The sequence below is a fragment of the Leopardus geoffroyi genome, chromosome A2 (assembly GCF_018350155.1).
Source record: "Leopardus geoffroyi isolate Oge1 chromosome A2, O.geoffroyi_Oge1_pat1.0, whole genome shotgun sequence".
In the NCBI taxonomy this organism is placed as follows: domain Eukaryota; kingdom Metazoa; phylum Chordata; class Mammalia; order Carnivora; family Felidae; genus Leopardus; species Leopardus geoffroyi.
The window spans coordinates 46,857,080-46,873,038 of NC_059331.1; the positions used below are offsets into that span (position 1 = coordinate 46,857,080).

At 38.4% G+C, this 15,959-nt stretch overlaps 1 protein-coding gene across 1 annotated transcript; it reads right to left on the reverse strand.

Moving 5' to 3' along the window:
* Positions 1-9: 9 nt before the first annotated feature.
* Positions 10-15,611, reverse strand: LOC123607217. The gene is made up of 3 exons (XM_045496373.1): positions 15,557-15,611; positions 14,920-15,457; positions 10-266 (listed from the first exon to the last, which is right to left on the reverse strand). The coding sequence occupies exons 1-3, from the start codon at positions 15,609-15,611 to the stop codon at positions 167-169; spliced, it is 693 nt and encodes a 230-aa protein (XP_045352329.1). The 3' UTR covers positions 10-166.
* Positions 15,612-15,959: the final 348 nt, after the last annotated feature.

Sequence of the window (15,959 nt, forward strand, 5' to 3'; positions counted from 1 at the left end):
AATAAGTTGTATTTTTTAAAAAATTAAAATTAAAAAATAGCGTTTTTGTCTTTCGTGTACACCCCTATCTTATAGAAGAAAAAAACCAATTCAGAAAGGTAAACCAGAACATCAGACCTGGGAATCCATGGCAGATCACAGACACACTCTTCTCTATGCCCCTGCTTCACTGCACCAGGTGCAGGCCTGCGGAGAAGATGCTGGGGCCTCCACTTCTTCCTTGCCCACCTGTTTGGGGGAAGAGCTCCACATACCAGATAAAAATCCTAAGAGACACAAAGGAAAGTAAAAGTTCTTAAGGGTCAGGGCTGCACTAGTTCATTTCTGAATCACAGGCACCTAACACAGGGGCTCAATACATTGATGGGGGGGGGGGGGGGGGGGGGGGGGAAATACTCTTTGCAAATCTTCACTTAATCTGCTTGAGGGTTTTGGAGCCTAGGAGTCTTTCCAAAAAGAAGGAATATCTAGCAGTGGCCCAAAGGGTGTTCTATTTAGAACAATCAGGCACTACTCCTTCTCCTGCTAATTGACCATTTAATCCTACAACCATTTATTTTAACTCTTTGGCTCCAACAGTCCTGCTCCACACCTCTAAACCATCTTCTACGGCTCTCTCTAATCAAGTAACCCCATCTTTCCCTTCTTTCAATTTTTGTAACAGGTTAATGTGATTGTGTTCTTTCCATGAAGGTGTAAATTCAGACTCACGTGTGCTCCCACACTCCTCTCTCCACCATACCCCCTCCTCTAACAACCCTAAAAGACACCCTCCCTCCACAATCCGTGGAGGACTGTAGCAGTTCTCAGATTATCCCAGAAGAGACAGAACACAATTTAGGTAACAGAAGGAAGTTATGGCCATTTTAGGTAACAAAGAATTATGGTTCATTTACATATGAACATATATACAACATGGATGAATCTCAAAAGCATTACGTTAAATAAATGAAGTCAGATTCAAAAGGCTACATTCATGTGTCATTCCAGGTATAGGACATTCTGGAAATGGTAAAATGACAGGGGCAGAAATCAGGATCAGCGGTTGCCAAAGACAGGAGGTATGACAAGAAGATTTATTACAAAGGGACACTAGGGAAATATATTGGGTGACAGATCTTCGATGTGTTAGTAGTTACATGACTACATAAGCTTTTCAAAATTATAGAACTATTAAAAGGGGTAAGTTTTACTATATGTAAATTATACCTCAGTAAACTTGACCAAAAATTTTCTACAAACTATTGGGGGGTGGGGTTGAGGGGTAAAAGGGCCAGGTCCAAGAATTTGCATTTTTTTAAATGTTTATTTTTGAGAGAGACAGAGCGTGAGTGGGGGAGGGGCAGAAAGAGGGGGAGACACAGAATCTGAAGCAGGTTCTGAGCTGTCAGCACTGAGACTAATGCTGGACTCAAACCCACAAACCGTCAGATCATGACCCGAGCTGAAGTCAGACACTCAACTGACTGAGCCACCCAGGTGCCCCAACAATTTGCATTTTTCATTTGCTCCCCAGGTAATTCTGATGCAGGCTGTCCACAGTCCGTAGTCTGAGAAGCACTGCTCATGCGTGGGCTGCATCACAAGACCTTTATCCTTTTTGGCACACGCAATGTGCACACTTTGGGAACTGAGTACCATTTGACAGAGTTGAGTAGGAGCGTAAGAGCAAAAAAAAAAAATATGCTCACTGGAGAGCCCTGTAGGGCTGGCTACAAGACTTAAAAGAAAAAAAAAAGGTGTGCTCCTGCTTACAAAAAATTGTGTTCTAGAACTTGCAAATGGACAGTCCTATAGTTATACCACATTTGTTTTCTATTGCTGCCATAACAAATTACCAAAAGTTTAATGACTTAAACAACAAAATTATACTTCTGGCTGGCTAAGTCTAAAATGGCTCAGCAGATTGCTTCCAGAGGCCTTAGGGGAGAATCTACTTGTTTGCCTTTGTCGCTTCCAGAGGCAGCCCCAGTTTCACTGTGGCCGGCTCCCGTCTCCAAACCTGAAACGGCCAGTTGTGTTTTCCCATGTCAAATCCCTCAACATAATCACATCTGCAAAAACCCTTTGCCACGGAACATAACATATTCATAGGGCTCGGGCATTAGGTTGTGGACGTCTTTAAGGCGGCCATTATTCTGCCTACCATATATGCCTCAGCAGAATCTAGGCAAGCACTTAGGTTTAAGAGTAGAACAGCAAATCACCCATCTGTTTTCAAGCTTAACTGATTTGAATACAATTAGGAAGAACACATTTTCTTATGGTCCAAATAGGCTAAAAGGTCAGCTCATTAACCCGATCATAAAAGCTGATAAAGCTATGTATGATCGCCTAAGATGGTTATGTTGCTTGCTTTTAACTTCACTATTGATACTCTTGGACAACCAAAAGCAACTATAAAACAGATGTGTTTGCTTTTTCAGACACACACACACACACACACACACACACACACACACACACACACACAATCTTATTTTCCTCAGTTTAACTGTGAGGATTAACTAACCCTTTAAAAGTAAGAAAGACCCATTTAAATTTAAAGAAAACAAAACTGGACCATAAACTTCCCAGCCAATACCCTTGTTGATGGGGAGGGAAACAAGCTAATACATACCTGGATAAGATTTTTAAAATTTTTAAAATATGCCATCCTCATCTCTTCTTTGGTGTCTGTACAAATTTTTTGCTTACCTTTTTATTTCTTTTACTATTACTGAATTTTTAAAGTTTCATTTTTTATATTCTGGTTGCCAATTCTTTGTCAAATATATGTTTGGCAGATACTTTTTTTCCTGGTCTATGGCTTATCTTTTTATTTTCTTAGCACAGCTTTTCAATGATCCAAAGTTTTTTAATTTTGATAGAACTTATCATTTTTTTCTTTTGTGGATCATGTTTTTTGTGTCCTAAGAAGTCTTTGTCTAACTAAGATCCCAAAGATTTTTCTCCTTTGTTTTCTTCCAGAACAGCAGTAGACAATAAAGCTTTCTGTGATGATGAAAATGTGCTATACTCCAAGCTAACCAATACACTAGCTATAGCTAACCACACATAGCTACTGAGGACTTGACATGTGGCTAGAACTAAGAGCTGAATTTTAAAATTGTATTTAGTTTTAATTATTTAAATTTAAATAGCCACATGTAGCTACCATATGGACAGGAAGTTCTAGAAGTGTTACAGTTTTGATTTTACATTTTGGTCTATGATACATTTTGAGTTAATTTTTGTCTGTGTTTAAAGTATAGATCAAGGTTCATTTTTTTAAAATATGGACATCCAATTCTTCTAGTACCATTTTGTGAAAAGACCATCTTTTACTCCAATGAGTTACCTTAGCACCTTTGGCCACGTTTCTTTTTCTGGACTCTGTTCCATTGACCTGTGTGTCTATCCTTTCACCAATATCACCTTGTCTTCATATATGGCCAACGGATCTTCAACAAGGGCACCAAGAATACACAATGGTGAAAGGACAGTCTCTTCATCAAATGGTGCTGGGAAAACTGGACATCCACATGCAAGGGAATGAAACTGAACCCTTATCTTACACCAGATATTAAATATAAACTCAAATGGATTAAAAACTTAAATCTAAGACCTGAAACTGAAAAACTGTAGGAAAAAAACCCCGGGAAAAGCTTCATGACATTGGTCTTATCAATGATTTTTTGAATGTGACACCAAAAGTATAAGCAATAGATGCAAAAACAGACAAACTGAGGCTGTATCAAACTAAAAAGCTCCTGTACAAAAAAAAAAAAAAATCAATACAGTGAAAAAGCAATCTATCCAAAGGGAAAAAACCTTTTGCAAATTTATAAGGGATTAATATCCAAAATATGTAAGGCACTCCTAGAACTCAAAAGCACAAAAACACAAATAATTTGATTAAAAATGGGCAAGAGATTTGAATAGAGACTTTTCCAAATAAGATATACAAATGGCCAGTAAATATATGAAAAGATGCTCAACATCATTAAACATCAGGGAGATGCAAATCAAAACCACAATGAGATAACACCTCACACCTGTTAGGATAGGCACTATCAAGAAAACTAACACGTGTAGGCAAACTGGAACCACTGTGTACTGCTGGTGGAAATTTAGAACGGTGCAGCCACTATGAAGAACACTATGAATGCTACTCAAAATAATTTTAAATAAAACTACCTTTTGATCCACCAACCCCACTTCTGGGTATTAATCCAAAAAAATTTGAAACATGTTCTCAAAAAGATATCTGCACTCCCAGGTTTACTACACCATTGTTGACAATAGCCAAGGGAGGGAAACAACCTAAATGTTCAAAGATGAATGGATAAAGAAAACAGAGTATAAAGAAAATGTAGTATATACAAACAGTGAAATATTATTCAGCCATAAAAGGAAGGAAATCCTGTCATATGCCAGAAAACGGATGGAACTTGAAGACATTAAGCTAAGTGAAATAAGCTAGTCATAGACAAACATTGCAAGATTCCACTTATATGAGGTATCTAAACTGGTTGAAGTCATCAAAGCACAAAATACAACAGTGGTTGCCAAGGTCTGAGGAGAGGTGGAAATAAGGAGTTGCTATTCAATGAGTATAATTAATCCTCCAGTCATGGAAGATTGAAAAGTTCTAGAGATCTGCTATATAACACTGTGCCTACAGTTAACAATACTGTGTTGTACAGTTAAACATTTATTGAGAGTAGGGGCACCTGGATGGCTCAGTTGGTTAAGCATCCGACTCTTGATTTCAGCTCAGGTCATGATCTCACAGTTTGTGAGTTCAAACCCCGCACCATCAGTGTGGAGTCCACATGGGATTCTCTCTCCCTCTCTGCCCCTCTTCCCCTCAAAATAAATAAATAGACCTTAAAAAGAAACAAAACAAAATTATAGAAGGTACATCTCATATAACATGTATTTTTTAGCATAGGTTTAAAAAAAATCACACGGTCTTAATTACTGTAACTCTATAGTGAGTCTTGAAATCAGGTAGCATGAGTCTTCCAATTTTGCTTTTTCTTTTTCAAAATTATTTTGGTTGTAGTAAGTTCTTTATCTCTCTATATAAATATTGCAAGTAGTCTGTTGGACCACAGAAATATAAAGGATTTTAAAAGGCTACTACAAAAAATTATATGCCAACAAACTGGACAACCTAGAAAAACAAAATGGATAAATCCATATAAACATACAGACTAAATCAGCAAGCAATAGAAAATCTGAAAAAAAAAATTAGTAAAAAGTCATTAAATTAAATAAATAATCAAAAAATTCAAGTCTAGGAACAGATGGTTTCACAGGTAAATTCTACAATTTAAAAAAAAGTTAATACCTATCCTTCTCAAACTATTCCAAATAATTAAAAAGAATACTTCTAAATTCATTCTACAAGGCTAGCATTACTCTGTTACCAAAACCAAAGACACTACCAAAAAGAAATATCCCTGATGAACCATAGATGAAAAACTCAACAAAATATTAGCAAATGAGTTAAACATTAAAAGGATCATTAATCACCAAATCAAGTAAGATTTATGCCAGGAATGCAAGGATGGTTCAAGATCTGCAAATTAATTAATGTGATATAAGAGATTAATAAGGATTAAAAAACCTATGATCACCTCAATAGATGCAGAAAAAGTATCTGACAAAATTTTAAGTTTCATGATAAAAACTCTCAACCAAGTGGGTGTAGAGGGAACATACCTTAACATAATAAACAGCATATACGATAAAGCCAAGCTAACATCATACTCAATGCTGAAAAGCTGAAAGCTTTCTTCTAAGAACAGGAACAAAACAAGGATGTTCACTTTCACTACTTTTATTCAACACTGTACTAGAAGTTGTAGCCACAGCATCAGACAATTAAATGAATAAAAGATATCCAAATTGGTAATAAAAAATGAAAATTATCACTATTTGCAGATGATATAATACTACATACAGAAAACCCTAAAGACTCCACCAAAAACTTTTAGAATAAATGAAGTTAGGAAAGTTGGAGGATACAAATTAATGCACAGAAATCTGTTGTGTTTCTATATACTAATACCAAACTAGCAAAAGAGAACAATTCCATTTATATCAAAGAGAAATGAAATACTAGGAATAAATTTAACCAAGGAGGTGAAAGATCGGTACTCTGAAAAGTCTAAGATACTGAGAAAAGAAATTGAGTAAGACACAAATGAAAGGAAAGGTATACCATGCTCATGGTTGGAAGAATATTTTTTAAATGTCAATACTACCCAAAGCAATCTACAGATTCAACACAATCCCCACCAAAATACCAATAGATTTTTCACAAAACTAGAACAAATAATCCTAAAATCTGCATGGAACTACAGAAGACTCCAAAGAGCCAAAATAATTGTGAGAAAGAAGGAGAAAGATGGAGGTACCACACAGCCAGATTTCAAACTATACTACAAAGCCACAGCAGTCAAAACAGTATGGTATTGGCATAAAAACAGACCCAATAGATCAATGGAACAGAATACAGAGTCCAGAAATAAACCCATGCTTATGTGGTCAATTAATCTATGACAAAGGAGGCAAGAATATACAATGGGGAAAAGAATATACAACACTTCAATGAATAGTGTTGAGAAAACTGTACCACTACACAGAAAAGAATGCAACTGGACCATTTTCTTACGCTAAATACAAAAATAAACTGAAAATGGATTAAAGACCTAAATATAAGACTTTAAACCATAAAACTTCTAAGAAAACACATAGGCGGTACACTCCTGGACACTCCTCTTACCAATGTTTTTGGATCTGTCTGAGGCAAGGAAACAAAAGTAAAAATGAACTATTGGGACTACATCAAACTAAAACTTTTGTGTACAGTGAAGGAAACCATCAACAAAATGAAAAGGCAACTTAGTGAATGGGAGAAAATATTTGAAAATGACAAATCTGGAAGAGGCTAATATCCAAAATATATAAAGAACTTATACAACTCAATGCAAAACAAACAAAAAAACCCAAGCTAATTTAAAAAATGTGCAGAAGATCTGAATAGACATTTTTGCAAAGAAGACATACAGAGGGCCAAGAGACACATGGAAAGATGCTCAACATCAGTAATCATCAGGGAAATGCAAACCAAAATCAGAATGAGGTGTTACCTCAAACCTGTCAGAATGGTTAGTATCAAAAAGAAATAACAAGTGTTGGTGAGGATGTGGAGAAAAGGGAACCCTCATATACTATTCATGGGAATATAAACTGGTGCAGCTACCATGAAAAACAGTATGAAGTTTCCTCAAAAAATTAAAAATACAAATACCATATGATCCAATAATTCCACTTCTGGTTTACCAGAAAAAAATGAAAACACTAATTTGAAAATATATATACACTCCTACATTTCCTGAAGCAGTATTTACAATAGCCAAGATATGGAAGCAACCCAAAGGTCCACCCACAGATGAACGGATAAAGAAAATGTTGTATGTATGTATGTATGTGGAACATTACTCAGCCATAAAAAGAAATGAAATCTTGCCATTTGCAGAAACATGGATGGACCCAGAGGGTATTATGCTAAATGAAATAAATTAGACAGAGAAAGACAAATAGCATATGTTTTCACTTGTATGTGAAATCTAAAAAACAAATGAACAAACAAAACAGAAACAGAGTCACATATACAGAGAACCAACTGGTGGTTGCCAAAGTGGAGAGGGGGAGCAGAGGGATGAGTGAAATAGGTGAGGGCAATTAAGATGTACAAAGTGACAGTTATAAAATAAGTAACAGAGATCTGAAGTATGGCATAGGGAATATAGTCAATATTGTAATAACTTTGTATAATGACAGATATAACTATACTTAAGCATTTCTTAATGTATATAAATGTTGAATCATGTTGTACACCTGAAACTAATATAATATTCTATGTCAGCTACATTTCATTTGAAAATAAATAAATTTTTAGAAGAGCCCAATTTCCACAAAAAAGAATACTAAGATTGTGATTAGAATTTCAAAGAACCTATTCAGTCTTAACAATTTGGTAAGAAATGATATTTTGACAATATTCAGTCTTCCAATCCATGAACACAGTCCAATGCTCCACTAATTTAGGTCTCCTTTGATTTGTCATCAGTTTTATAGTTTTCAGCATACAAATCTTGCAGATATTTTGTTACATTTATCACGATTTTAACTGTTTAGATGTTATTATAAAAAGCACTTAAAAGTTTTAAAGTTCAAAATATTCTGTCAGAAAAGTAGCATTAATTTTCATATATTGACCTTGTATCTTGTAACCTGGCTAAACTTCCTACTAGATACAGTACCTTTTTTGTAAATTCTTTGGAATTTTCTACATAGACAACCATGCTATCTACCAATAAAGGCATTTTATTTCTCCCTTTCCAATCCGTATACCTATTTCCTACAGGAGTGGTGAGAGCCAACATCCTTACTACAGATGTTTCATACATGCCCTTTATCAAGTAGAGGAAGTTTACTTTTATTTCTACTTTTCTGAGAGTTTTGTGATGAATGAATGATAGATGTTAGTAAAATGCTATTTCTGCATCTACTGAGATGATCATCATATGGTTTTTCTTATTTAGTCTGTTGATAAGGTAAATTGCATTGACTGATTTACAAATAGTCAACCAACTTTGCATCTTGTGATAAACCCCACTTGGTCATAATGTATTTATTATTCTTTTTATACAGTGGATCTTTCAATCATTTTTGTGATAGAATATATTTAACATGAAATTTACCATAGTGACCATTTAAAAAAAATTTTGAGAGAGAGTGAGCAGGGGAGGGACAGAGAGAGACTTTTTTTTTTTTTAAACGTTTACTTATTCTTGAGAGAGAAAAAGAGATGAAGCACAAGTGGGGGACAGGCAGAGAGAGAGGGAGACACAGAATCCAAAGCAGGCTCCAGGCTCCGAACTGTCAGCAGAGAGCTCGATGTGGGGCTCAAACTCACAAACCATGAGATCATGACCTGAGCCAAAGTCAGATGCTTAACTGAGTCACCCAGACGCCTCAGGAGAGAGAGACTCTTAAGCAGACTCCATACCCAGCACAGAGCCTGACACCAGGCTCTATCTCACGACCATGATATCATGACCTAAGTTGAAATCCAGAGCCAGATATTTAACCCACTGAGCCAATCAGGCACCCCCATCATGACTATTTTTAAGATAGTTCAGTAGTATTACAGAAATTCCTAATGTGTGCAATCATCACCACCATCTATCTCCACACCTCTTTTCATCTTGCAAAACCAAACTTTGTACCCATAAACAATAAATCCCCATTCTGCCTTCCCCAGACCCCTGCAAACCACCATTCTGCTTTGTGTCTATGATTTTGACTCCTCTATCTCATGTAAATTAGACTCATATAGTATTTGTCATTTTGTGACTAGCTTACCTCATTTAGCATAATGTCTAAAGGTTTATCCACGTTGTAGCATACATGAGAATTTCCTGCCTTCTTAAGGCTAAATAATATTCCACTGTATGGGGGTGCCTGGGTGGCTCAGTTGGCTAAGCATCCGACTTCAGCTCAGGTCATGATCTCACGGTTTGTGGGTTTGAGCCCCACATCGGGCTCTGCGTTGACAGCTCAGAGCCTGGAGCCTGCTTCAGATTCTGGGTCTCCTTCTCTCTCTGCCCCTCCCCTGCTCACACTCTGTCTCTCTCTCAAAAATAAACATTTAAAAAAGATTTTTTAAAAATTCCACTTTCGTATGTACCACGGTTCGCCTATGCATTTATTCATTGATGGACACTGGAGTGTTTCCACATTTTAGCTACTGCGAATAATGCTATGAATGTAGGTGTACAAATATTTAAGATCCTAGTTTCAATTATTTTGGGTATAAGCCCAGAACTGAAACTGCTGGGTCATATGGTAATTCCATTTTTAATTTTTTGAGTAACCACCATACCATTTTCCATAGCAGCTATCATTTTATATTCCCATCAACTGGGCACAAGGGTTTCTAGTTCTCCACATCCTCATCAACACTTGTTTTTATTGATTTGCTCATTTTTGATAGTAGCTATCCTAATGGGCCTGAGTTGTTAATCCTGGCCTCATAAAATTAAGTGGGAAGTGTTCTCTCCTTTACTATTTCTAGAAGAGTTTATACAGAATTGGTATTATTTCTTCCTTAAACACTTGTAAAACTGCCCAAGTGAAGCTTATCTTGCAGGAAAGGTTTTCAGATTCTTTATTAGTTCTTAAGTAAGCTTCAGCAGTCTTTCAAGGAATTTGTCCATTTCACCTAAGTTATCAAGTTTACTGACAGAAATTGTTCATAATATTCCCTATTAGCATTTTAATAGGGAATATTAAATTTCTGTAGAACATATAGTAATATTCTTTTTCATTTGTAATATTAACATTTGTATCTTCTGTTTTCTCCTGACAAGTCTAGCTACAGGTTTGTCAATTTTATCTTTCAAATACCAGCTTTTGGTTTTAGTGACTTTATTTTTGTTTCAAATTTTCTCTATTTTTATTTCAAACTTTATGCTCTTATTTTCATTATTTCCTAGTTTCTTCTTCTTTGGGGCTTAATTTGCTCTTCTGTTTTTTAGTTTCTTAAGGTACAGGCTGAGAGCATCGATTTGAAGTATTTTTTGTTTTCTAATGTATTTTAATGCCATGCATTTCCCTCTAAGCACTGCTTTAGCTTAGTCCTATACATTTTGACATGTTACATTTTCATTACCATTCAAAATAATTTTTAATTTCCATTATGCCTTTGTCTTTGACTCACGGGTTACTTAGAAGTGTGTTTAATCTCCAAATATTTGGAGATTATTGGGATATTGTTATTGATTTCTCATTTAATTCATGTATGACCAGAGAAATCATATTTCTTTAAATTTTTTGAGGTTCATTTTATGGCCCAGAATATCTAACATTGTGAATTTTCCATATGCACTTGAAAAGAATGTGTATTCTGTTGTTGGATGTAGCATCCTTTCAAAGTCAATTCAACCAAGTTGGTTGGTAGGGCTGCTTAGGTTTTTTTTTTTTTTTTTTTTCCAACGTTTTTTTATTTTATTTTTGGGACAGAGAGAGACAGAGCATGAACGGGGGAGGGGCAGGGAGAGAGGGAGACACAGAATCGGAAACAGGCTCCAGGCTCCGAGCCATCAGCCCAGAGCCCGATGCGGGGCTCGAACTCACGGACTGCGAGATCGTGACCTGGCTGAAGTCGGGCGCTTAACCGACTGCGCCACCCAGGCGCCCCTGCTTAGGTTTTCTACATCCCTATTCATCTTTTACGTACTAGTTCTATGGATTACTGAAGTAGAACTGTTGACATCTCCAACTGAAACTGTGTATTTGCCTATTTCACCTTTAGGTTCTTTCACTTGTGTTAAGTGTATTCACATTTATTTTTATTTTTTTTTTAATTTTTTCTTTAATTTTATGTATTTTTGAGAGAGAGACACAGTGTGAGCAGGGGAGGTGCAGAGAGAGGAGACATAGAATCCAAAGCAGGCTCCAGGCTCTGAGCTGTCAGCACAGAGCCCAACACGCAGCTCGAACTCATGGACTGTGATCTGAGCTGAAGTCAGACGCTCAACCGACTGAGCCACCCAGGAGCCCCAGGGTATTCACATTTTGATTGTTATATATTCTTGAGGAATTGACCCTTTACTCATTATGCAATGCTCTTTATCCTTCCCGATAGTATTTCTTGATCTGATGTCTACTTTGGTACTAATACAGCCACTTCATCTTTCTTTTCATTAGAGTTTTGAGTAGTATATGTTTTCTCTTTTACTTTTAACCTATCCATGTCTTTATATTTAACTTGGATTCAAAAAACATTGGGCAATTCCCTTCATCTTCTCTGAAATTTTTTTTTTTTAATGTTTATTTTTGAAGGAGAGAGAGACAGAGCATGAGGGGGGAGGGGCAGAGAGAGAGGGAGACACAGAATCCCAAGTAGGCTCCAGGCTCCAAGCTGTCAGCACAGAGCCCAACGTGGGGCTCAAACCCGTAAACCATGAGATCATGACCTGAGCTGAAGTCGGAGGCTCAACCGACTGAGCCACCCAGGAACCCCTGAAATTTTTTAATTTCTTACATAAGTTAAGCAATTATCTTTATCAAAGTGATATAGGAGAATTAGATGAAAGGAGACAGAGTAAAAGCATTTTGTAAATCCAACAAAGCTATATATACAAACACGTCTATCATTATGTACAAATATACATGTAGGTATCATAAACCAACCCATGGTGCCCAAAGTCTAATGGCTTATTTTCATCTATCAGTGCTCTCTATAACTAATTTCCTGCATTTTCAAATTTATTGTTTTTATTTTAATGAAACAGAGGATAAACAAATTTACCTTTCCTTTTCTGAAGTAAAAACTCTTGTCTGAAAACTTTTATAAGCCAATATCAACCTTATTAGTAAATTCTTAAGGACCTGCTATGCGTTAAATTAAATTCTTGATCACTTTATTAAAGTAAAAAAATAATCAGTTTTGGCTAAGACCCACACTAACATTGCAAGATTTAGTTATTTCATTTGAGACAAAGAAAAAAATAAAATGTTAAAGACAAGTATTTCTCAAAGAAACAATATAAACATCCAGGATTTCTATCACAATTGAAAAGCCTAACTTTTCAGGAAGATTCTTTTTTCTTTAAAAAAACAACCAAACATGGGGCGCCTGGGTGGCTCAGTCGGTTAAGTGTCCGACTTCGGCTCAGGTCATGATCTCACAGTTCGTGGGTTCATGTCTTGCATCAGGCTCTGTGCTGACAGCTCAGGGCTTGGAGCTTGCTTTGGATTCTGTCTCCCTCTCGCTCTGTTGCTCCCCTGCTCTCACTCTGTCTCTCTCTCACTCTCTCAAAAATAAAGATTAAAAAAAAAGTGAAAACAAACAAAAACAGAGAAAACAGGTGATACAATTTCTGAGGTGGAGGAACATATAATAAACACTGTTTGATTCCCCAGTGTCCAATATGGTGAGGTAATGGATATAAATTATATATATAGGGGCACCTGGTTGGTTCAGTCAGTTAAGCTTCCCATTCTTGGTCTCAGCTTAAGTCTTGATCTCAGGGTCGTGAGTTCAAGCCCCACTCTGGGCCTAGAGGGTACTTAATAAGTAAATAAATAAATAAAGCATATAAACTGTCAATATAAATACTACATGCTCAACAAATGTTTATTACGATTGTTGCAGTTATTCAGCATACTATACTGTATGCTGAACTGAAATAGTGAGCGAGACCAAGGACAACTAATTCTTTAAAGCCAATTTCAGGAAACTGGAACATAAACAGGCCCACTCTACAACTGTTTACAATATTAAAATGAATAATTGCAAATAACGGAAAAAGTCAATCCTGGAATCTCTCATATGCTTTCAATTAGATATCATCAATCAATGGCTACTTTTTTCAGCAAAGACCTATGTGGAGACAAGCTACTGCTTTACGCAAACACCTCCCATTCACTCAACAGGTCAAGATCAATCAGCTATTTATACATACTTCAGACACAAGGCATCACATACTATGTGTAGTCATGGTAGGCTTACAAAAAACTGGCCATATTCTGGCAAAGCATGTTGTATGATAAACAGATCATAAACAGAAACTATCACTGGCACTCAAGAGGCAAAATCCAGCTGCGTTTCTTTATCCCTAATCCCAGTTTCAGCTGCAGGTTTTTTCCAGAAAGAACAGTAGCTTGATTTACTCAACACTCTGCTGAAGTCAGGGTGTGGTCACCCTTCTCCAAATAATATTACAAATGGATTTTCCCTGAACTCTTGTAGCAACAGGATCTTAAAGTAGTTACTGGTAAGAAAAGGTGAGATTAAGGTCAAAATGCATGCCTACAAAAAAGTAATAAATAACAGCTTTTAAGGACCACCTAGAGATATGGGAGCCAGGGTATTATTGAGACCAAAGGAAAGAGGTAAACACAGTACAGAACACGAATATCTTTTAAGCTTTCAACATTGAGCCACCATAACAGTTGAAGACTCTGTTTTTGCCAGCTTTCCTGTTAAGTACTGACAGTTTCATCCCAAATTGTTACAATACACTATTAACTGCCCGAAATGCAAATGAATCATTTTCCTTCTTGATCATCAGAACTGGTCTAAATGTAAGAGTGAATTCAGAAAAGTCAGTTAAATGTCTTCTTTATTAGTTCTAAACCACCACCAACTAGAGATTCGGAAAGGCTCAGAAGCCTTTTTCTAAGGCAGGGAGAGATAGGAATGTGCTTAATAAATTAATAACTGCATTCCTTCACTCTGGCTAGCCTAGAGAACAAAAATCAACCTCTGTTCTGCGGGCGTGCACCCCCATCTCCCACACTGTGCTTGTATTCCCAGACATTCCAACGGCTTTGAAATGAGCAACTGCACTTACAAGCCGTTTGCGCTGCCTCAGCCTCTAACTAGTGTTAGGAGACGACTATGTGCCCAGGACAACGTAACCGCCCCACATTATCTTTTCATGGTCTTTGAAGCACGTTTTGTGCCCTGATAAGGAAACTGAGGCCCAAGCTCACACAGGCAGTGCTGAAGACCCACCAGGGGGCCCACTCCAAAGCCCTGGCACTAAACCACCATGAAACGTTGGTCTTCAGTGCCTTAACTAGGCACCTGTTTCCCTGAGGGCAAGGGCATGACTTAGGTGCTCTAAATACTCACTAGGCAAGGAGTGATTGTGAAGTGAACTTTCTGTTCTTCATGGCCACTGTCAGGTCGCAAGCCCCCTGGAAAAGTGGGGAAACTGAGGCCCGGGCTAACTGACTTGCCAGAGATCACAGAGTCCGTAATGGGCAGAGAGAAGCCTAGAGGGTTGATCTTTGCGATTCTCAACGTCCGTGTGTAACACGGTCCCGAGCTTCTACCTGGCTTACCCGGCCCCTGGATCCCGCAGACTTTCAGAGGAAGAGGTCTGGGCAGGGATGCTCCCCACCCGGATCGTTTCCCGTCCGCAGCCTCCGCGGACAGGGGAAAGCAGCGGCCCGCCCGGCGGCCCCACCCGCCGCCAGCTGCAAGGCACCACGCCAGGCATGTGTTGCCTGTTCGCAGACACTCCCTCCTCCGCCTTTACCCCTTTACCACCTCCGCCCACGTCCCAGCCCAGCTGAGCACGTCTGCGCTCCCGGGCCCATAGCCCGTAGGCCCGTGGGCCCTCGAGCCCACTGGTCACGTGGGGCTTCACGCGGCCCTGCCGCCACCAATTGCAAAACGGGCCTCGCGTTCGCCACGCCCCCTTGCTGCCGCACCCCCTCGAGGGAGAGATGGACCCCCAGCTGTGCGCGCGCGCGGCTGGTAGAGGTGGGGGAGGCGGGGTTTGAAACTTGGTTGAGGTAACTGAGGCCACAAGCTCCAGTGGAAAGCGGGGGAAGACGCGATGTGGGGGTAGTGCTTTGTGGGGAAAGGGCCAGTTCCCTGGAAAAGGAAGGAAGTAGGTGTCGTGGGCTGCACACACCGCCCTTTTGGGGGAAGTCAGAAAGAACTTTAGGCTTTCCTATTTTATGGCTAAATTACTTGAACCCTCACTAACTCTGTCTAGAGTAGCTACACGTGGACCAGTAATGATCATCTATTGAGCACCGCCGTGGGCCAGGTCTCTGATCTTCCAGTAGGAATAGCAGGCTCATAAAGATCATCTCATTCGAAGGCACCCACCTGGCCAGTGGCGTTCTCTGTAGGCTAGTTCAGGGCCCCCTGAGAACTTCAGTGACACTTAGACTTCTATCATTAACTTAACTCAATTCCAGGTATTCTCGTGCAGCTTTCTCATGCATGGTTTTATGAAGAAAAGATAAGACTGTATCTAGACCATGTTGCTGTGTTCAAAACCCAACATACGTACCTATGTCAGTTGTGTATATTCTTATGCCACGGGTCCCTCAACCAAGCCACCTACCCCTTAGGAACACGAAGTATT